Source organism: Acomys minous (assembly GCF_964271855.1).
Source record: "Acomys minous genome assembly, chromosome: 15".
NCBI lineage: Eukaryota > Metazoa > Chordata > Mammalia > Rodentia > Muridae > Acomys > Acomys minous.
In genome coordinates, this window is record NC_140497.1 from 83,431,399 (window position 1) to 83,452,883 (window position 21,485).

General features: G+C 45.4%; 1 protein-coding gene across 5 annotated transcripts in view; it reads left to right on the forward strand.

Moving 5' to 3' along the window:
* The first annotated feature begins 2,177 nt into the window (after positions 1-2,177).
* Positions 2,178-21,485, forward strand: part of MDM1 (Mdm1 nuclear protein) — a 29,537-nt gene continuing 10,229 nt past the window's right edge. Inside the window, exons 1-10 of one of the 5 annotated variants that reach the window (XM_084759444.1) lie at positions 2,178-2,398; positions 3,479-3,593; positions 7,534-7,907; positions 8,916-9,050; positions 11,117-11,284; positions 12,827-12,921; positions 13,000-13,099; positions 19,053-19,082; positions 19,416-19,591; positions 20,896-21,201. In XM_084759444.1, the coding sequence (XP_084615570.1) occupies positions 2,393-2,398; positions 3,479-3,593; positions 7,534-7,907; positions 8,916-9,050; positions 11,117-11,284; positions 12,827-12,921; positions 13,000-13,099; positions 19,053-19,082; positions 19,416-19,591; positions 20,896-21,201 (1,505 nt within the window). In that variant the 5' untranslated portion in view covers positions 2,178-2,392. Of the gene's footprint in view, positions 2,399-2,471; positions 2,623-3,478; positions 3,594-7,533; positions 7,908-8,915; positions 9,051-11,116; positions 11,285-12,826; positions 12,922-12,999; positions 13,100-19,052; positions 19,083-19,415; positions 19,592-20,895; positions 21,202-21,485 lie in introns of those variants that run through there. The other 4 variants (XM_084759443.1, XM_084759446.1, XM_084759445.1 and 1 more) reach the window with 4 other exon arrangements.

Genomic DNA, 21,485 nt, shown 5'->3' on the forward strand with positions numbered 1-21,485 from the left:
TAAGATGAATTTGTAGAGGAGGAATTGATGTGTCAGAACGATTGTCAAATTGTACCTGTTTGGGGTTATAGGAATTCTCTACTTGTAAGGAGAAACAGACTCATACATAGGGAAGCAGGAAGCAGGTGTGGCACCTTTGTCCCGTTGTGAGAGGCTCCTACGAGAAGGGGAAGCACAGCATGAAATGCGTCTTCAGAGGGATCACGTTCAGGGTTGGTTTTCAATGGGTCTCGTTCTGTTCTGAGATCTTTGGAGATAAGAAAGGGCAAACCAAACCAAACAACCAAACCAAACCAGACCAGACCAAACCAAACCAAACCAGACCAAACCAGACCAAACCGTTCTCTAAGATGCTTCACCCTTCAGTTCTTATGGAGAAAGAGAGGCAAGAGAGGGTTCTTCTGTCACATATCCTCAGGCTGGACAGTTTAAAGAGTAGCGCTGACTAGTGGAGACTTTGCACCCTGCTGCTGTGGTTGTCTGGCGGTAATAGCACATCTATAGATGTCTGACTGTTGGAGAGAGCGGCTGTACTGTACTGTGTATATAGATGTAAGTACCTGTGAGGCAGTCCTACTGAAACTAAACATGTGTAGAATGGCGGGAGCCACTCCCTCCGTGTGTGTGTGTGGTGTGTGTGTGTTTGTGTGTTGTAGTAGCAGGAAAGGCAACAATTGGTAATGCAGTCTGCCCCGTTCATTCACTGAGTTCTTACTGTTTTTATTCCACATCATTGGTTCATCTCCTAAGGGCTGATTTTTTTTTTCTTTCCCCCAACAATGACAAAATAAAATTTTCTTCCTTGAGTTTTTGTAATACGTCTCCAGCAAATCTGGGCCATCACCAAGTCAGTTTTACCAGCTGCCATTTGGTTTTCGGTTATTGATCCCTGCCTGGCAGAGCTTCACCACGATCATTGTCCTTGTTTGGGCAGGCAGGCTCCAGTCTTCATGCTGAGTTCCCCTTGGCATTGTGTGGTGCCAAAGGGTTGCCTATAATCAGAGTTGGGTCTTTCCTACCCTGTGAGGTCTGCGCTGGCTTCCTGCAGGGGACTGTTGTTTCATGTTCCGCTGGGTCTTGCTTGCTCCACTCTTATTTCCCAGGGCTGCGATTCCTGCCGTCGCCAGTTAACATTAATGAAAGGCCTCCTGGATGCGCGGCTTCATAGAGACTTATTTAATATTCTCTTTGTTTTAGATACCAGGTGGCTTCTTCAAATGAATTTTAAGTATCTCAGTGATGACGAAGAGGAACGGAGACATCAATTAGTGGCCGGGAAGACAAGCCTGCAGGACCGGCTTAAAGAAAACCGTGAAGGGTTGATGTGAACATCCTAGCATTTAAAGAGGTGCTTTCTCTCTCTCCTCTCTCTCTCTCTCTCTCTCTTCTCTCTCTCTCTCTCTCTCTCTCTTCTCTCTCTCTCTTTCTCTTTCTCTCTCTCTCTCTCTCTCTCTCTCTCTCTCTCTCTCTCTCTCTCTCTCTCTCTTCAGTCACCAAAAGACAAAGGTAGCAGGTAATTTCCTCGTTCCTGGAAGAACCCTGGCAGCCTTCTCTCCAGGCATTTGTCTGCCTTGGTCATCTTGTTTTCCTCTTCTTGCAGCTGTAGTTTAAGGCCAGCTCTACAAATTCGTCCTGAGCCTTTTCTAAACATCTCAACTTTCGCAGATAGCTCTCTGCTTCTGACTTTTCATTCACGCTTCTCCTTTGGAAAGTGAGCCTGGGACACAGTATACTACTATTCGCTAAATACATGTACATTCTTCCCAAGCATGCCTGGGTAATTTCTTTTCCGAGTTTTAGTGTTTAAACATTTATGATGATGGCTATAGCCTATTAAAATCAGATTTCTCTCTCCTTCCGCCCACCTCCTCCCCACTAGTAGTTGTGATTCACAAACTTTCTTTCCCCCCCCCCTCTCTCTGAGCCCTCTTTTTCTGAAGGTGAAAGAAACATCATCAAAGGAAGATGCAGTTGGCTTTGCGATTTTAATACACTTCATTTGAGTCTGCCTACATCGTTAAGAGTGTATTTTGGGACCTTCCCTTTTCGACCCGAGGCTAGGGTAACTCTTGAGTCGCTAGGAACTGGTTTCCAGACAATTTCCTTTGAGGAAAAAGAAACTTTGGGTTCCATCGTGCATTCTGGAATGCCAGGCGCGCTTTCATGTCCTGTGACGTCAGGGACTTGGAACCAGCTAGGCGGGCTCTGGCTGCCGGGACACAGCACATAAGTCTGGTCTGCGGTGCGGGGGACTCGGTCCTCAGCCTCCTTCAGGACAAAGCTCCGGTGGGCCCCGCCCGCCGCAGCTCCCGTAATCCTCATTGGCCGGCTCTCCGCCCGCCATTAGGGAGCGGGGCGGTGCCCTTTCCGAGCTCCGGTTGGTCTAATCGTAATGACGGTAAGGGCTGCCATTGGTCTTCAGGCTGCAAAATGGGCGGAGCAAGGCAGAGAGGCGGGGCGGGAGGGCTGCTCGGAGTGCGCCGGCGCGTAGTCGGGGACGCCGGGTCCAGGGATCCTGCTAGGGAACCAGTGTTGTCGCCCCGCCCCCTCGGGGCTTCAGTCCCGTTAACTGTCGGCTGGACAGGTTCCGCAGCGCAGGGCGACATGCCGGTGCGCTTCAAGGTGAGGCCGGGGACTCCGCGGCGTGTGGCGGGGACCCCCCCGGTGGATGCGTGGCGCGCCTTGACGGCACCGAGCCTCCTGGCCGGAGCCTGTGCGGGGCCGAGGATGCTCGGTCCCGTGGCCCGGTGCAGAGGTGCGGGCGTGGGAGAGTTCGATGGGGGCCCGACGGAATCAATCTGGGGTCGCCAGGAGCGCAGGAGGAAGGAAGGGCACTTGACAGTGGGGCGAAAGGCTGCTTTCCCTGTAGGGCACCTGTGGTCCCTCTGACGTTCAGCATTTAGCCCCGTTTCCCGCAAAACTAGAGGCTTGGGAATCCGGCCATCAGTAACAGGAGAGAGCCTGGGTAGGTATGCAGCTTGCCCAGCTGTACGTTTGTTTTAGGGGTTGCCAACACTTCCAGGCACTAGCACCCTTGCACGCAACGCAACAGGTGGCCGTGGTGTTGCAGTAATCCCAACTCTTAATTCTTAAGGGACGGGGGGAGGGGTTGTCTTTCTCGAATTGCCTTTTATTAAAAGGAACAAGGTGTAATCCATAATATGCTTTTGATGGGGATATACGAGAAAACTCTGGTGATTACGACTTTCGTTTGTTACTGTACTTAATCAGATGAGCTCACATGTTGGAGTTAGAGAACCAGTTAAAAGGCAGCCTCATTGAGCTTCAGACACCTGCTATCTGCCTCAGCTGGTTGTAAGGATTAAAGCGCTACTTAGCCCAGGGCTGGATAAATATTAGTCATTATTAAGGCTGTTGTCTGCGTTTAATTCTCATTCTTAGGCCTTTCAACACCCTTTGGAAGGGTTGAGAAGATCTTTTTTTCTTTCTGATGCTCAATTTGTACTTTGTGTTTCAGGGGCTGAGTGAGTACCAGAGAAACTTTCTGTGGAAAAACTCTTACTTGTCAGAGTCCTATAATCCCTCAGTGAGGCAAAAGTACTCACGCGCAGGACTTAGATCGGATCAGTTAGGTAAGTCGAGCAAACCAATAGCCATTATAACTCGAACAAACCTTGGGTTATGCTTACAAAGCAATTAAAATCCACCCATCTTGGCTGACTGGTTCGTATAGCTGGCAAATATTTATCGAAGCTATACTGGGATCCCGGACTCCTTTACGTTTTGAAACAAAGAAACTCAGTAAATAAGGTGATTCAGATTTTATATAAAATAGCACGGTAGCCCGCTGGTTGAAGGGAATACTCTTGAGAGTGGTGGTTCTGGAAAAGGCTCTTCGGGGGTTTGGTTGGGCTGGGACCTGAAAACTGAAGGGGACGAGTCTAGGGAGGAGGTCTGGAAGAATCTTGAGGAGAGCAGGAGTCCGTACCCAGGTGCAGTGTCATGGACTCATTTCCTGTCTCTGTTGGTCACGGCCCATGACTTTAGAGACTGTGTTCTTCCTATTAATGTGCGCTTTTTCCCAGACCTCAGAAGATTTGTGCCCTGGGCGGAGGTTTCCTAGAGCGAGTTGAAATAGCAGACTGACTTTATTGTCTCTGCTCTGTTTCTCTCTCACTAGAATATACGATCTCTGAGTGTGCCCTCTGTCTCCTTTTTTGTTAGTAGAAACTCGGAGCTTTGAGACACTCCACTCCCTATTAAAACTAATTTTAAACATTAAAAAAAAAATGATTGCATGCATGCAGGTACACCTGTGCATATACATGCGGAGGCCAGAGAACCATCCTGGGTGTCACTCCTCAGGAAGGCTGCCCACTTTATTTTGAGACGAGGTCTCTCATTGGCCAGGAGCTCACCAATTAAGCTTACTGGCCAGAGAGCCCCAGGGCCCACCTGTCGCCACTCTCTAGTGCTCAGATTATAATAGCAAGCCACCACACTTAGCTTTTTTGTACGGGCCGTGGGCAGGGGTGGTGGGGTGGTGTCAAACTCAGGCTGAGCCATCTCATCAGCCTGAAAAGAAAATTTTAAATTAATGAATACATCTGAATTTGAATATGCAATAACCATAACCTTGAGCAAACCAACCCTGCCCAGTGGGCCTTAGGAAGCAAGACTCCCAGGACTGTTGGGCCGGACTGAAAGAGGCGTGACTTGGTGAGGGCTTTAGTACCAGGGTCCTGTAGGGTGATGTGTGAGAGAGACTGATTGATGTGTGAGCCCCTCAGATGTTCTGCATTTGAAGCCAGGGAAAAGACAGGACTTAGAGTGAGGACACCAAACTGGGAAGGGACGCCAGCAGCACAAGGAATGTGCTTCATTTAGGTTTGGAGAACAGAATGGGGTGTGGGTAGTGGCCGTCCTGTCTCCCCCCACCCCCCCTATACCCCCCCAATCCCCCCACCCCCCGACCCTGCTGCATAAAGATGCTTAGCCCCAGGCCAGACTTCAGAGTGGGATATTTCCTGGCTCTCAGGCGGAATGCTGGGAAACCTTTCTGCTCGTAAGTTCTGAACTTGGGAGAGCTTGTTAGATCAGGAACGCGAGATAAACTGGCTTCAGGGATAGGCACCTCACGGAAGGCACTGGGGTGGGCCTGGACACGAGGGCACCTGCTCACGCTGATTCATTGTCCTTCAGCAGTGTAGCTGAGGCCAGCTGCACTCAGGGGCCAGTGACGAGAGGAGACTATGCAGGTGAGACCGTTTGGGGTGCGGTACATTTAGAAGGAAGTAAAGGTTTAGGGGAGGAAGGTGAGTCGGGGTTTTAGGTAAGCCCAGGGGACAGCACAAGAACCTCAGGCCGTTCAGAAATGGAGGTGGGAGGTTTGCACTGTTGGGACTGGGGCCTGCTCAGTCTCTGAGTACGGTGCATCCCCATTACCAAGGCCATTTGCTGGAGTTGGGAGGACAGAGAATCTTCCTCCTTGGTTTTGCTCCTTACCAAAATCCCAACCCTGTGCCCAGGCGGAAGTCTCAAACAGTGGTCTTCCAATTTCCTTTTGTTCTGTTTTCATACTACTGTAGTGATTTAGAGGGACTGCGGGTTAACAGCGCTGGTGGTCTTGCGGAGGACTGAAGTTTAGTTTCTGGCACCCACAGGCAGCTCACAATATCTGTAACTCCCTCTTCTGGCCCCTGGGGACACCAGTCATGCATATAGTATACATACATACATGCAGGCAAAACACTCATGCACATAAGATCAGAATTAAAAAAGAGGAATCCAGAGGGTAGCAGAGTATTGTTCAGTGGTAGAGCATGTGCCTGACATATGAGGCCCCAGTGCTACCCCCAAAGTTAAAAGCTTGTTAGCCCCTCCTCCCATTTTAAAGTTGATCTTAAGTTTTTTTTTTTAAGCTTTCACAAATAGTTTCAAAGACTCTATCTTTTGGTCGAGTGTATTTATGTCTTATTATGTATATTTGCTCAAACTTTGGAGCTGCCGCCTCTGTTCATTCAGTGTATATAGAAAATGTTGATTTGCAAAGCCACCCTCAATGGCAAACTGGCTTGTCCAAATTAGAGTGACCCTCTGTGAGAAAAGTCTGACTTTATGCTTGGAGTCTGAGTTAAGGTGCATGCCCGCACGCCCCATGCCAACTCTCCATACCTGAACTTATGTATAGATTGGCTGCTCTTCCTTTGTCTTTTTCAGTCTGTGCCTTTGCCCTTCCATGACCCAGGGTCCCTCAGGAGTGACTTGTGCTTTCTTGTCCCTTTGTCTCCCTAGCCCTGAGTCCTTGTAAAATGTGGCAGCGATCTACCACAGGCAGTGCCAGGCTGCCTGAGCTGTGTGCGCTCCTTTGTAAAGTTGAAGGGACACTGTGGTAGGCTGGAGCAAATAGAAGCCCACATGACAGACAAGTCAGTGTCAAGCAAGACACACATGGAATTCGGGATGCAGAAAATGCTCCTTTCTGCTCACCCAGCCCCTCAAGGTCTCTCCGTGTGCCTGTCCATTGAAGTCTGTAGTCTAGGAAGCCCATGGGCATAGAACCCTCGCTTCAGTGGCAGAGGCAGCTCAGAGAGAGGTTTGGGAGTGGTGGCTTTACCTCATTGCAGCTTTTCTGTCGCTGTCCCTTCCCTTCTGCTCTGTCTTACTCTTCCTTAGGTGAGAGCAGCCCTCTTTCTATTTAAAGATGGCTGTACCAGGGCACTAGCTCAGTGGTGTTGTGGAGCTCCATTTACCTCCACAGGAGGCTGAGCCCTGTGTACTCCCCCTGGAGAGAGGTGTAGAGAAATTGTATCCTCGCTCTTGTTAAAAAGGGTCATTCTTCTTAATTCTCAGGAAATCAAGGCAGAAGGAGAACCAAGGCCTAGCATGGTGACATCTCACCTCTTTCATCTTGGTGTGTTCTGCATAAGAGAAGCTTTGTGAAACGGTCCTCCTTTGGGCAGGCCAGGGCCTATTGTTCTGCTAAGTAGCACAGGAAAAGTAACCAGAAACGAGGCAACACATACTTCCTGGCGTGCCAGGCCTCTCACCTTGTGATCCCTGTGACTTGTGAGAATAGCTTGGACCCTTGTGACCTCAGTGCTCAACTTTAATGCTTTTTAAAAGCAGAATAAATATTTGGATGTTGAAAACTATACCGAGTCAGGTTTAAAAAGTCCTAAATCTGGAGGAATTTATGTGTGTGTGTGTATGTGTATCCCCATTATATTTTTTAACTTTGTGTTTGTTGGGTATGTGGGTATGTGTGTATATGTATGTATGTGTGTCTGTCTGTCTGTCTGTATATATGTATGTATGTGTGCACACATGCACCATGGGGTATGTGTGGAAGTCACTTGTGGGAGTTGGTTTTCCTTTCTACCATGAGGGTCCTGGGGACTGAATTTAGGTTGTTAGGCTTGGTGGCAGGTGCCATCTTGCTCTCAACTGAATTTTAAAGTCTTATCTTTCCAGTTGTTAAAAAAAAAAAAGTCTTTCTCCTCACAGGTTTTATTAAAAGCTTTTCTTGACTGTGAACATTGGTGGTAGCTGCTTTTATGTTATGTCTTATAGGGATCACGAAAGAACCAAGTTTTATTTCAAAAAGAAGAGTTCCCTACCATGACCCTCAGATTTCAAAATTCCTGGAGTGGAACGGAGCCATCACAGAGAATGAGATGGTTGTCCCACCAGAGCCTCAGACCCTCCAAACTCCAAAACCACAAGAGGCACAGCAAAAAGAAGATGCTGACCAAGATGGGGTTCCCTCACTAGAGGCTTCCCGAGTTCCCAAGAGAACCCGGTCTCATTCTGCAGACTCCAGGGCTGAAGGGCCTCCCGACGCTGTGGAAAAGCACCAGGCCATCACAGGAAACCATGCGCTGGCTAATGAGGATGCAGCGCTGGACCCTTCCCTCAAACCTCTTCCACAGAGTGTAGATCCCAGGGTAGGAGTAGCCGCCCCGTTTCTGCCCGAAAGTGTGACAGGCTTTATTTGGTTCACTGTTGTTTCATTACTATCACATTGTGTGTTTAAGTTTTTTCTTGTTAAGTGTTATTTTCTTGTCCCGTGCCTCTGGTATAGATGCCAGCAGGCTGCTTACTGAGAACGGTTCTATTCTTAACTCTCACTATTCTGTACTTGTTGTCCTGACACTTGCCTTCCCTGTGCGGGCAGTCTGCCTCTCGGTTTTATTCATCAGAAGAGGTCAAACCGACACAGAAGGGCAGTAGGCCATTTCTCTGGCTGGCGTGCCCAGATGACTTTACCTAGCCTCATTTCACTTTCTTATTGTGTACCAGCAAGGAACAAACAGGACCTCAGTTGACAGGAGGAAAAAGGAAGAGAGTTCTGGCTGGCTCTCAAAGATCTGCAGTTCTGTCCTCTTATGTCACAGCTGGCATGCAGCAGGTCCCCACAAGCACATAAGGAGCCGCTGCAGGGGTCTGTGGGAATCTCACTGCCTCCCACATTCTCCGGGCTGTTGCTCTTTTTCTAGTTGATTTCTACCACTGACTGGAACCCTGGAGCCATTTAGGAGCACTGGAGCCGAATCTGTGACTTGTTGAGAAAGCCAGGGATGTAGGGGACCATGGAAGGTGATGTGTGAGCTTGGGTGCCAGAGGGGAGGGGACCACAGAAGTGTGTGCTGTGATTTTTTTTTTTTTTTTTAATATTCGATTTACTTGTGAATGATTTGGGGGAAGGAATTGAGCAATACTATTTTTTGATATGCATAATGGTCCTCTGGCACTAAGAAGGGAATTTAAATATTTTGACAGTTTAAAAGGTAAAAGTTTGCCATATTGCTGTATGCACATACTTAGCAAGCAGGGTACACTTGAACTTAAAGGGATAAACTTCATGTTGCAGTGCTGGATAGCACAATTTAGACTTACAAGGAGCTTATGTAGCAGATTTTAATAGCTCTGAGTGGGTTTTTCCTCCCCAACAGTTGGATAGGCATCTTCGTAAGAAAGCTGGATTGGCTGTTGCTCCCTCGCATAATGCCTTGAGAAATTCTGAATACCAAAGGCAGTTTGTTTGGAAGACCAGTAAAGAAACCGCTCCGGTGTTTGCAGCCAATCAGGTAGCCTAAGATGTGATGTGTCTCTGAGTGTTCTAACCCAACTTAGTAACACAGACTGAGAGCTGGAAGCGAGTTGCTACTGACCTAGGCCTGACCTAGGCTCTGGAAGACGGAATGAGAGGCTTGCTAGCCTCTTCCCCTCCCTTATGATTTATAGTGGTAATATTATACTGTCTTATGCTATTGATGATCATTATTGCCAGATCACTAAGTAGGGGGTAGGCTAGTGAGAAGGTGGGGGAGGGGTAAGTGTTCACAGGCAAAAGGTCTTTCTAGTTTATTAGTTTTAAATCAGTGAATTGGTTATATTCTAAACCATTTATTTGACTAATGTTTTTGCATGTTTTTTTCTCAAGAAAGACAAGCTCCTTGGATATTTATATATTGAAAGCAGAACTAATTATTATTGTTCCCTTGAAGCAGTTTAAAAGGCACACTGCACTAATTGTGAGACAGATTTCGTTATATTCATGTGCAGTTTGAGTATTTTCTTACCTTGCTAATAAATACTGTTGTTAACTGTTGCTGCCCTCCGGAGAAGTTCTCAGACTCGGGATTCTTTTTTATTTCTTGACTAGACTGTCGGCTCCACATCTAATAGCTCCAGAAGCCCGTGGAGCTTCCTCTTTTTCCTGATCTTTGTATTTATGAGTCTTCACGGATCTTTACATGCCCTCAGTTCATTTTGCCCGTACTTCAGTGTTCACTGTCTACTCTGTACCTAAAACCCAAGAGAATGTTAGATACAGCAGGGTGCCTCTTCCACGGGCACCCTCACCACTCACCGTGTAAACTGGGGAAGCTTTGTTTTCTTGGTACCAAAATCCGGTCTAGGATCCTGTGGAGTCTAACACAAAGTGATGGGTTCTCTTTCTGTGATCTACTGAGTGGGACCAGTGCCTCCTCTGTTTACTCGCAAGCATTCCTAGGCAGTAAGTGCTCCTAAAAATACCTGTGCCATGAAAATGCGCTTCATTCTTGTAGCGCATTTGACCTATAAGCCAGAGCTGATTCAAGCCAAAGCCTGCTTGACAAATTTTGCACGCCAGTGAAAGCATTTTGCAGAATTTTTTTTCCCAGTGTAAAATAAAACCTCCAGCGGAGTCTTCACCAGGGAGCCTATTGCTTTTCTTAGTGAGGCTTTCAAAAGGGCTTCATCGGGAAGCGAGGGCTCTTTGTATGTTCAGAGCACATGGGCTTTGGGGTCTGTGAAGGAGCTCACTGGTAAGCTTTCAGTGCCCCTCCAAGGAGCCATTGGCTTTGAGTCAGGTGCCTTCTCTTATAAGGTTGTCATCTTAATATTTAAAGGAGCTGGCATGGTTTTGGCTGGCAGGCCCTTGAGATTGTGTTGTACTGAGAGGGAGCACTGTTTGGCTTGGGCCTGCAGAACGGTGTGCTAGTCAGCGTTGCAAGCAGTGGTAGGCCTCACCCCACACCCTCTCTTTTCCGTGTGATTTCGTTGTCATCGGTGGTGGTATACCAGCACGTGGAAGCCATACTATTTGAATATTATGGGCGAAAGAAAACATTTAAAAGAGAAATGTAGCAATTGCGGGATGTTCTCTCTTGCCTTAATGAAAAGGCAAGCAGGAGGCAAGAAAAAAAAAATCCCAGATTGAACATACCTGGCATCACCTACGTTCTCTCAGAAAAGGAGAAATTCTGACAAGGAGAAACATAATTTGTAGAGCTGATAACAGTTACTTTAATAAAACTAATGTCTGTTTTTATTATGAAAATATGCTTATTTAATTTATCTCGTTACTAAACTGGTAGGAGAAAGGGAACTCTGGGAAGGGAAAGTCAGATAAGGAACATGGTTGTTTATTTTTGCTTAAATAACATTTGTATCATAATTTGACTATTTACTCAAAACATAGTAACGAGTATAGAAATTTGGCCTTTGGCTACTAATACACGTGTGAAATGAAATTGCAGTCATATACAGTTTTGCCTTTTTTGTGTACTATAGTTCAACTTTTTAAATGAGTTCTTAAGAGCAATTAAATACCCAAGTTCTATGTTAGTTAATAACCAACTCAAAACTGAACTATTTTTGTTTTAAGGTTCTCCGTAATAAAAGCCAAATTATTCCACAGTTCAATGGGAGTACAGTTGTCCACGAAACTGAATACACGCAGAATTTCAAGGGCTTATCTCCAGTGAAGGAGCCCAAGTTCAGAGAGGACTTGAAGGGAAGCAGCGGCCTTGAGACACCCTCTCCAGAGAAGAAGGTAGCGCCAGCTCCTGAGCTCCTACGGATGGTCTCTGCTTTGGCACACTTTCCCGCTCCCTCCTGTAGGCCCCCTTTTCTTTGCTAGCGTTAACTCATTTGTTCACTATGCTCACTGACTGACGCCAGGTCCTGCGTCAGTACTGAGGGTACAGGATGTAGACACAGCAAGGCTCAGCAGCACCTAGGCTGCTGGTACTGAGGGTACAGGATGCAGACACAGCAAGGCTCAGCAGCACCTAGGCTGCTGGTACTGAGGGTACAGGATGCAGACACAGCAAGGCTCAGCAGCACCTAGGCTGCTGGTACTAAGGGTACAGGCTGTAGACACAGCAAGGCTCAGCAGCACCTAGGCTGCTGGTACTGAGGGTACAGGATGCAGACACAGCAAGGCTCAGCAGCACCTAGGCTGCTGGTACTGAGGGTACAGGATGCAGACACAGCAAGGCTCAGCAGCACCTAGGCTGCTGGTACTAAGGGTACAGGATGTAGACACAGCAAGGCTCAGCAGCACCTAGGCTGCTGGTACTGAGGGTACAGGATGCAGACACAGCAAGGCTCAGCAGCACCTAGGCTGCTGGGAGACAGATGCGTAAGTAACTGAAAGTAAGACAGCATGGCCGTACTTAGCAACGCAGCAGGTAAATCTTCCACATCTAACGTCAAACGATTGGCTTTGCAGTCGCGGGCGATGCAGGGCAGCAGGAATGATGGAAATGTGTATTTGAAGCAGTAGCTATGACAAAATACACATTTATCTTGGGGCAAAACTTTTGTTATGCTAAGTTATAGTTAGTATAATTCATATCATTTACTTCAGTGGATATAAAAACACGGTTTGTGTGTGATTTGACAGGTATTCAAAGTTCTGACTAGTAGGCTGGAGCAGATTATAGGAAAATGAAATATAAACATTGTTTTTTAGTCTCCTGTAGTAATGTTATCTGGTACTTTGTGGTTTTTAAAAATAGAAAGTATATGGCTAAAAGTAAAATTATATATCTGTGTATGTGTGCGTGCATACACATGCTCACATGCATGCCCATGCACATGCACAGATACGCGCTTGTATGCACACATGCACATGCGCATGTGCACACATACATCGCGTGCACACATACATCGCGTGCACACAGCATACACATACACTTGCTTTCGACCTATGATATTCTTGGGGGTGGAAAGTGTTATTTTGTATAACACTGTGATAACCAGCAACACTAATTACTTGTAACACTTGGCCATAAACTTAAGGACTAAATCAGAATCCCTCCTCAGTATGTAGTAGTGTTGTTTAATATTTAGTAAGTGGTTTGCTTAATATTTAGAGGGTATTTGTTAATTAAAAAAAACATAAGGCTCGAAACTTGGTTTTAAAAGTTATTTGTTGATTTTTTTGTTTTGTTTTCTTTAGTAGCTAAAACATCTAAAAGCAAAAATGTAGTAGAATCACCATGCCTACCTTTATAACATCTGTTTTTATTTTAATGTATGATATCTCTAAGCATAAAAGCTTAAATTGTTTCCATTTCAATGTAATAAGGCGGACGAGCCTTTAGAATTAGAAGTAGAGATGGCATCGGAAGACTCAGACCAGCCTAAGAGGAAGCTTGCTCCGTGGAGACACCAAAGGCTCGGGTATGTATTTTATCAGGAAACAGTCATATTCAGGTGGTCATCACGCTAGAGTACTTATATCCGTTCTGTCTCTTGTAGAAAGGTGAATTCTGAATATAGAGCAAAGTTTCTGAGCCCAGCCCAGTATCTCTATAGAGCTGGAGCTTGGACACGTATGAAGGAGAACATACCAAACCAGGTGAGTCTGGGGTGTCACATTTTCTTCCAGGCTGCCCAACAGTGTCACAATGAGTTTCATTCACACTTAAAGATGGATGATGTCATAATACCACTCCGAATCCCCCCATCTGAATTGTGTGTAGTCGTTGTCAACTTACCAGGGTGGTCACTGTTTTTATGCCAGTGGCCTCCTTAGAGATTGACATTTATTATTAAAATCACCTTTTAAACCATCAAAAAGCTGATAGTTGAGTTTACACGGCTGTAGCTTTATTGCTCTGGTTCTCACGACAGTTGGACCCTCAGTCTGTGAACTGCAGGTCATCTGTCAAGCCACAAGGAGTGTGATAGTAAGGCTGCTGACAGTTTGCACCATTGCAGCATGTGGAAAAAAGACGGGTGCAGCCTGAGCTCATTCAGGTTCAACTTCTACTTTTGGGGTACCCTGACATAGGGGAGAAGCTGGGGTTCTAAAGATAGGCCAGAGGAAAGGGCACTTATATCCCGGGACTGAGAAGTGGGCCTTCTTGTATTACTGTACAATTAGTATCTTAAAAGTGGATCCTGATGGTTTTCAACCTTTTCCATGTGCACAAGCTAAATTAAAACATTTTTTTTTGGTTGGACTGTATAATAATAGATGTTCTTTTCCATCCATCTTTCTGAAAAGGATAAGTTAGGTTGGGCCTGGTTGAGCTATTCGTCTCTTGGGCTGGCCCCATCCAGAGAAGGATCTGCCACCCCTGCCTAAGCATCCTGTTTCAGGAAGCTTTTGGATTTTTTCCCCCACTTTAGATACTCTCAGAACTTAGTACCTGGGCCTAGTTCAGGCCACATGGGACAAGGACAGCTCCCACTTCATCTGGGCCATTTGTCTACTCACTCTAGTGACAGCAAATAAAAGCCCTGAGCATCCAAAGCAGTCATGATGGAATAATGACGGAATCCCTCAAGCAGTTGGACAGTTTATTAGCATTGTAGGTCTTGGCAAAGAGACAGGGCAGGAGAAAACTGGGGAGCACAGAACAGTGTGGCTGATGGGGGCCAGGGGGCCAGGATTGAGGTCATGAGAAAGGCTTGTTTTGGAAAGATTCTTTGCCAGCGTGTGACTTCTTTAAGGTGAGTTGGTCTTTAGGCCTCAACTGTAAACATTTAGTGTCTTTAGAGGACTGTAGTGATGTGGAGGTCAGGTGAGATTCTGCATATTGCCCTGATGAGTGCTGTGTCGTCTGCTTTCTCAGTTTTACCTAATGTGGTATTGTGATGCCGTAACCTTCTACTGGAAGTTGCAGGCAGATACTTAGGAGTGAAGTTTGTCTTAGCCTGTTATCAAAAAAAAAAAGAAAAAAAAAAAGGCACATAGATTGGCAATAGAAAAGGAAAACACGTCTTCAGAAATAAGTGATCAAGTTTTATTTACCAAGGCATAGACATTTAATATGGGCTGCATTTTGCCGAAATACTAGGATTTTTTTCCTCCTGGACCATTATTTGTGGTGTGTGGCTGGGTATGAGGCGCCTGAGTATCAGGTACTCAGCCATCTCCTCCCCCCAGCATCTTCTGGTGTGTATGTTGTATGTGTGGTGTGTGCAGTGTGCACACATGGCTGTGCACGTGAAGGCCATAGGTTAGTATCCCTCATTACCTTACTTTTTGTGACAGCATCTCTCACTGACCTCAGAGCTCACTGATGGTCTAGACTGGCCAGCCATTGAGAGCTCAGAGTGGTCCTCCTTTTCCATCCAGTGCTGGGGTTATACCAGGATAAGCGGGCTAGTGCTTTCGCCATGGAACCCTCTCTGCAGCCCGCATCCCAGCTTAGCTCACTTGTTGGTTCGTAGTGCAGCTGCTAACTTCATTTCCTCTTAAACTGTCTAAATGCTGCACCTTTGGGATCTATTTTTAGCAAAACCACTGTGTGTCCCATCCTAAGTCCCACATCCTTATTCATGGGATGTCTGCAGCTGGATTTGAACGGGGTTGTGTCTTCCACATCTGTCCATTACTGCCACTGCACTGCTCTTTATAGGGGTCTTAAAAGACTGCCTTTAATGACTGGGTCTGTTGTACATTACTTTGTTTTTAAATTAACTTTTGGTTTCTTAAAAGGGTCTGACCTTGGCCCCATAGCAGTCCTCCTGCCTTGTTCTCTTTCATGCAGGCAAATACATCTTTTTGGCTTGGTTATTGATGTGACTTTTGAGGACAATTAGGATTTTGGTTCAAGATAAAGAGCCACATTTGAGAGACATTCTGTAATCTGACAGGTGTTGTAAGAACCAGGCATAAGATTACTCCTCATTTGGGGAGTAGGAGTTTTGAGAAAAAAAGATTATTTCCTCTCAACTTTCTGAATTTGATTTTTCTGTATGTAAATTTTAAATTATTTAGTTCAAATTGAGAAAAGTAATTCAGTAATGAAAACATTCTCCTTACAGTGTTCAGATTGTGTGTCTGTGTGTCTGTGTGTCTGTGTGCCTGTGTGCCTGTGGAGGCCGGAAGAGGGTGTTGTATCCTTAGGAACTGGAGTTATAAGTGATTGTTGTAATAGTAATTTTATTCTCCTGGCTCAATTGTTGTCTGGGAGGCTCACTGCCTCCTTCTGCTAACCTAGGCCTAGTCCTGGAAGCTTCTAGCCTCCATACAATCTAACTTAGGCCTAGAATGTTTTCAGCCTCTGAGACTCACTGCGTAATAAGCTCATCCTTACTTGTTCTTTCTGAGCTCTGGGCTGCAGGTTCAACTCCGCTGTTCTGGCTCAAACTCCTCTCCCAGCTGACTTATTTAATCGGGCTTCTCTCTCAGCCTGGGATTACTCTGCTTGGCCTCAGACTAACTCAGCAATCTGCTCTAATCTACTGGCTTCTTCTCATTTTCTGGCTCCTCCTGCCTTCACCTGAGTTCTTTCTCTATAATACATCTCTCTATTCCTGTCCTGGTAAAACTGCCTCCTCTCTCTGTAAAACTGCCTCTTAAGTAGCTCCCCTTTCCTCTCTGTTTTCATGAGTGTTGGGTGTATCCTATTTTGTCAAATCTGATTCGTCACTTTTTCTGCCACTCAATTAGACATCACTTTCAAACATGGGTGCTTCCTTCTACAAACTAACTTTACCTTTATTTGGAATTAAAGGCGTGTACCACCATGCTTGGACCTAAGCTTTTCTTTATCTGATATTTGCTCTATAGAAGGCTGGCCTAGAACTCAGATCTGTTTGTCCCTGTCTCCTGAATTAAAGGTGTGTTTGTATTCCAGCTGGATCACAGAGGCCCTGGATGTGATATTTTGCCAGAATAGCCATGTTCTGAATTTATGTTCTTCTACAGGTCGTAGTCACTTAGTGTGGGTGCTGAGAGTACAAAAGCAGCAAATGCTTTTAACCTCTGAGCCATCTCTCTGCACACTGGTTATAATATACCCTGCCATTGGGTGGCGTTACTGTGTGGGTGTTTAGTTGGAGATAATTTATTCCTATCCTTTGTAATGGTCCTGGCCATTGATCTTAGGGGTTATTTCTGGAGTGTACACTCAATTTTCTCCTCCTGCCCAATGAATACCTTAGTTTGAGAGTCTCTTCAGTTTTCATCTTAGTATCGGATTATAGACATTTAAATATAAAACTGAAATGTTAGCACTGACTTTTTTTTAGGAAGGATGGCTGATGAATTGTGAAAGCATTGGGTTTCATATATCATTAATAAACGGAACTGAATAATCATACCAAATTTCTATAAAGTGTCTGCTCGCCATCTTTTCTAATAATTAGTATCAGAAGTGATCACTGGACACAGAGGTCTCTTCACCCGTTCTCTTACTCAGCAATATGGAGCTCCCGTGGGAACAGGACGTGGCCTCCTTGACTGTTCCTTCCCACTGTTCAACATTCAAAGCCATGTTGATTGGGGCCCTTTGAACCGGTCCTTCAGTTTTTGTCCTCATTTGTTTCATAGGACACCGGCTGTGCTGGTGCTAGGATGGTAATTTACATACAAGATGGCTTCCTTTGTCCTTGTTAGCCAGACCTGGAGCACTGGTTGCTGTTTCCCTCTGCTGCTTGCCCCTCCCTGCTGCAAGGTCACGGGTTCATGGAGAGAGCACAGAGGATGTGATCCTAAGGCATGCACATCTTATGTAGTCAATGAACAGTCTGATACAGGGCACTTAGATCAGATGCTTACACCAGGTTTCCTAGCTATGTGGAACGCCCTGCTAGTCACTCAGCACGTTGACACCTGATGTCTCAGTCCTGCCATTGATGCAAAAACTGCTGCTGCTTTCTGTGAAGTCTAGGAGTCCACAGAACTGATACGTGCACTATAGCACATGTTGGCAGCAAAGAAAATGGGATCTAGATCATCCCTTAGGATATATTCCAGTTTGGCTGGATGAGAGCATCTGCTGGGGCTGTCTGGTTTCTCCTGCCGCAGTAGGCACTCTCTCTGTGACGGCTAATTCCCTACAAGGGTAATGCCCTCCCTACCTTTGTGCTCACAACGGCCTTGTTAGGAGCTGTGGATTGGGCCCCAGTTGCTTTTGCATTGCAGGCTTCATTGTTTGCTTTGCTTTCTTGGCTTTAAGCAAAGCGTGAAGTTTTAATGCACAGTTCGTGATAGGAGAAGAGTCTTGCCTGTGTGGTAGAAAATGACAAAGATTTTAGGGCTGGAGAGATGGCCCAGCAGGTAACATGCCTGTTGCCAGGCCTGGCTACCTGAGCTTGATTCTGGGGTCCCACATGGTAGAGAGAGCTGACTCTGCAAGGTCAGTTATCTTCTGACCTTCACACACAGAGATACACAGAGACACACACACACAGACACAGACATACACACACACATACATAGACACACACACACAGACACACACAGTCATACAGACACACACACAGACACAGACACAGACACACACACATACACACACACTACTACTACTACTGCTAATAAAGAATGAGGTGATGACAATGTATAAAAATCTCTTCATGTAAAAGGTAAAAGATTTATTTTAAAAGGTAAAAGAATTATTAACAGTTATGCCTAAAATAGTAAAGTGATAAACAGTTTAGCAAAAATGCTAGAACTCTGCTTTTAAACATAGAGAATTATTAGTAATAATAAAAGTTGCTAAATATAAGAATTTAAAAGCAGAATTTTTACAATTCAGCTCTTTTTGTTGTGTTTTAAATGCATTTTAGAGAGGCCAGCAGGTGGCAGTGCAACGTGTAAAATAAAAGGGTTTCAAATGGTCATTAGGTTCCCTTTCATATGAAAGTATATTATTTGCTAATTAGAGAATTCAAAATATTCTATAGTTCCTCATAATTTTTAAAAATCTTGTTATCTCGTTGAATACATCACTATTATTTGATAGGAATTTCTTTTCAATCATTTATTTAGTTTTTGTTTGTTGTTTTGTTTTTGAAGTTGAGGTTTTGCTGACTGCAAGGGAACCTGAGGGGCTTGGAGAGGGAACCTTTCAACTGTCAGTGGGGTCTTCTGGGGGCCGCTGGCGATTAAGCCAGACTGGGGATTACTGGCATGTAACCACTGGTCCAGGGATGGGGAGCTAGGAATACCAATCAATCACCTCTCACCAGCACCATCACAGTCAGAGATGGGGAGTTAGGAATACCAATCAATCACCTCTCACCAGCACCATCACAGTCAGAGATGGGGAGTTAGGAATACCAATCAATCACCTATCACCAGCACCATCACAGTCAGATGGGGAGCTAAGGATAATAATCAACTACCTATCACCAGTACCATCACAACCAAGCAAGAATGTGGCTGACCCTTGAGCAGTATTAAGATATTTTGGTTACTGAGTCAGACATTACTAAGAATACAAGAAATATCGATTGACAAGTTAGTGTGTATTTAGAGGGAAGACTAATAAGGTACAGCGTCTCATTGAGTCCCATTAATACGTGTTTATGGCATTAACCTGTCATTAAGTGTCTCTGTATTCCTCCCCCAGGGTTCTCTAGGTGCCATGTGGTATGCAGAGGTTGGTTGCTTTTGAGTTCTTAAAAACTATAGTAATGCATAGAATACTTGTGTAATTTCAGCTGAAGTAAAAAAGTATGTGTCAATATTTTTCTTAGCTACTACAAATGTCTCTTTGCCTGCTAATCCGGAATAAAATAGCTCCATTTTGCTCATGCCTAATTGTTTTAATTTCTGCTTAAATGCATTGTCTGATGAGTGTATGTGGCTATTACTTTCGCCTGCCTTTGTCACTGGACTTGGGCTGTGTTAATGCACTGGCTCTGTTATGTTCTTGTTGCTGTGTGTAAAAGCACGCTGACAGTGATGGGAGCCTTCTGAACTCTTCCTGTAGGTTAAGGAACTCCGAGAAAAGGCCGAGTCGTACAGGAAGCGAATTCAAGGAACGCATTTTTCTCGGGACCATCTGAACCAGATCCTGTCTGAAAACAACTACTGTTGGGATGTCTCCTCAACCACGAGCTCAGAAGGAACTGTTAGCAGCAACATCCGAGCATTGGACCTTGCTGGGTAAGGTGTTCTTTGTGGAGGATGAGAAGAGCGAGTTGTAGCTGTTGTACATCAAAGAGTAACTTAGGGACAGTGGTCCGACCACCCACAGTCTGCCTTCTAGTCAAATGGGCCTCTTTTTTTTGTTTGTTTGTTTTTGTTTTCGAGATAAGGTTTCTCTGTGTATCCTTGGCTGTCCTGGACTCACTTTGTAGACCAGGCCTTGAACTCACAGCGATCCGCCTGCTTCTGCCTCCCGAGTGCTGGGATTAAAGGTGTCAAGTGGACCTGTAACTTCATTATTTAAAATGCACTCTTGGTGACAAATACAGCTATGGTATACTCACTTGGTCTCTGTGTTTCTGTATGAATAACAATACATAAGTCTGGATGGCTAAATTTTGCAATATTCTTGGTAGCGAGTACAGAAGTAGAACGGCTGTAGGGTAGATGTAAAAGGACTTTAAGTACAGTTAAAAATAAAAGTGACCATAAAAACTTACAAGAATGTAAGCTAGTAGCCGGGCGTGGTGGCGCACGCCTTTAATCCCAGCACTCGGGAGGCAGAGGCAGGCGGATCGCTGTGAGTTCGAGGCCAGCCTGGTCTACAAAGTGAGTCCAGGACAGTCAAGGCTACACAGAGAAACCCTGTCTGGAAAGAGAGAGGGGAGAGAGAGAGAGCTAGTGGTGTGTATCTGTTACCATTCGTGAATGAGTTTATGTGCCTAATATGGAATGGGGCCTCTAGTTGTAGAGAACTCTCTGCTGTTTTAAATTTTAAAGCGATCACAGTTTAACTATTTGTGAGAGAAATAGCACGTGGATTTGTAGCAAATAAAATAGCTTGAAGTTAGAGCACATTATGTAGTCACATAAAGCAAATTCATCTGTAATTCCATCGTGTGACCTTGCTTTAAAAGCTGCCACGGCCCTCTTTACTAACGTCTTGGACAGATGAATCTAAAATATAAAACTTTGTATCTGCATACTTGTTTACATGTATAATTGAATTTCTGCATGACTGTGAATGTAATAATGACACACTAGCCTGGCTGCGGGTTAGTCTTTTTCATTCTGAGGGTGAATAATGGCTCTGTCATCAGAAGTGTAAATATATGTGTGTGAAAGTAGCTGCATATATGACTTTTGGGGATATTTTAGTGGAGACTCAGGCATCGCTCTCATGTGCAGTGTCTCTCAATAACTTCACTACCTTGCAAGGTTATCAGTGTGGAAACCAAGTGAAGGGAGCGGTGAACTGACTGAACCGGTGTAAGATAGACACTCAAACGCAGACTTACAATAAACCTTTCTTTGCTATGCAGAGATCTTACAGGCCACAAGACTCCCCAGAAACATCCTCCTGCCAAACTAGAAGAAAGAAAGGTTGCCTTGGGAGAGCAGCCCCCAGGAAATGCCACCGCGAAGCTGGACCTGGCAGAGGCCGCCACCATGCCTGTCAGGAGGAGGCTGGCATGGGATACGGAGGACACCAAGGAAGACGCACAGGAGCAGCCCAGAGGGGAGGAAGACAGGGAGGAGGGAAGGGAAAAGGCCAAGCAGACCCGTGTGGGGGAGCTAGAGGAACTGGACACACAAGAGACATTTAAGGCAGACAGGATAAAAGAAGGGTGAGACTTGAGTTCCTTAGCATAGAACATTCTAGAACATGACTAATGTGCACTTGCCTTGTCACTGGGTGTAGAGTTTTACACTGGCAGTTTTAACAGGGTTTTTAACACAGTGAAGTAGGTGCTGCTGTGTGGTATGTGCTGGCATGTGATTCACACCGACCTGTAAGTCACCACTCGTTGCGGAGGGAGCACCAGAACACTGTGCTGCCTGGGGAGGAATTAGACTGAGGATTTTTCAGATTTGTAATTGTGTCTGGAAGAGTGACTTCATGGAGAATTCA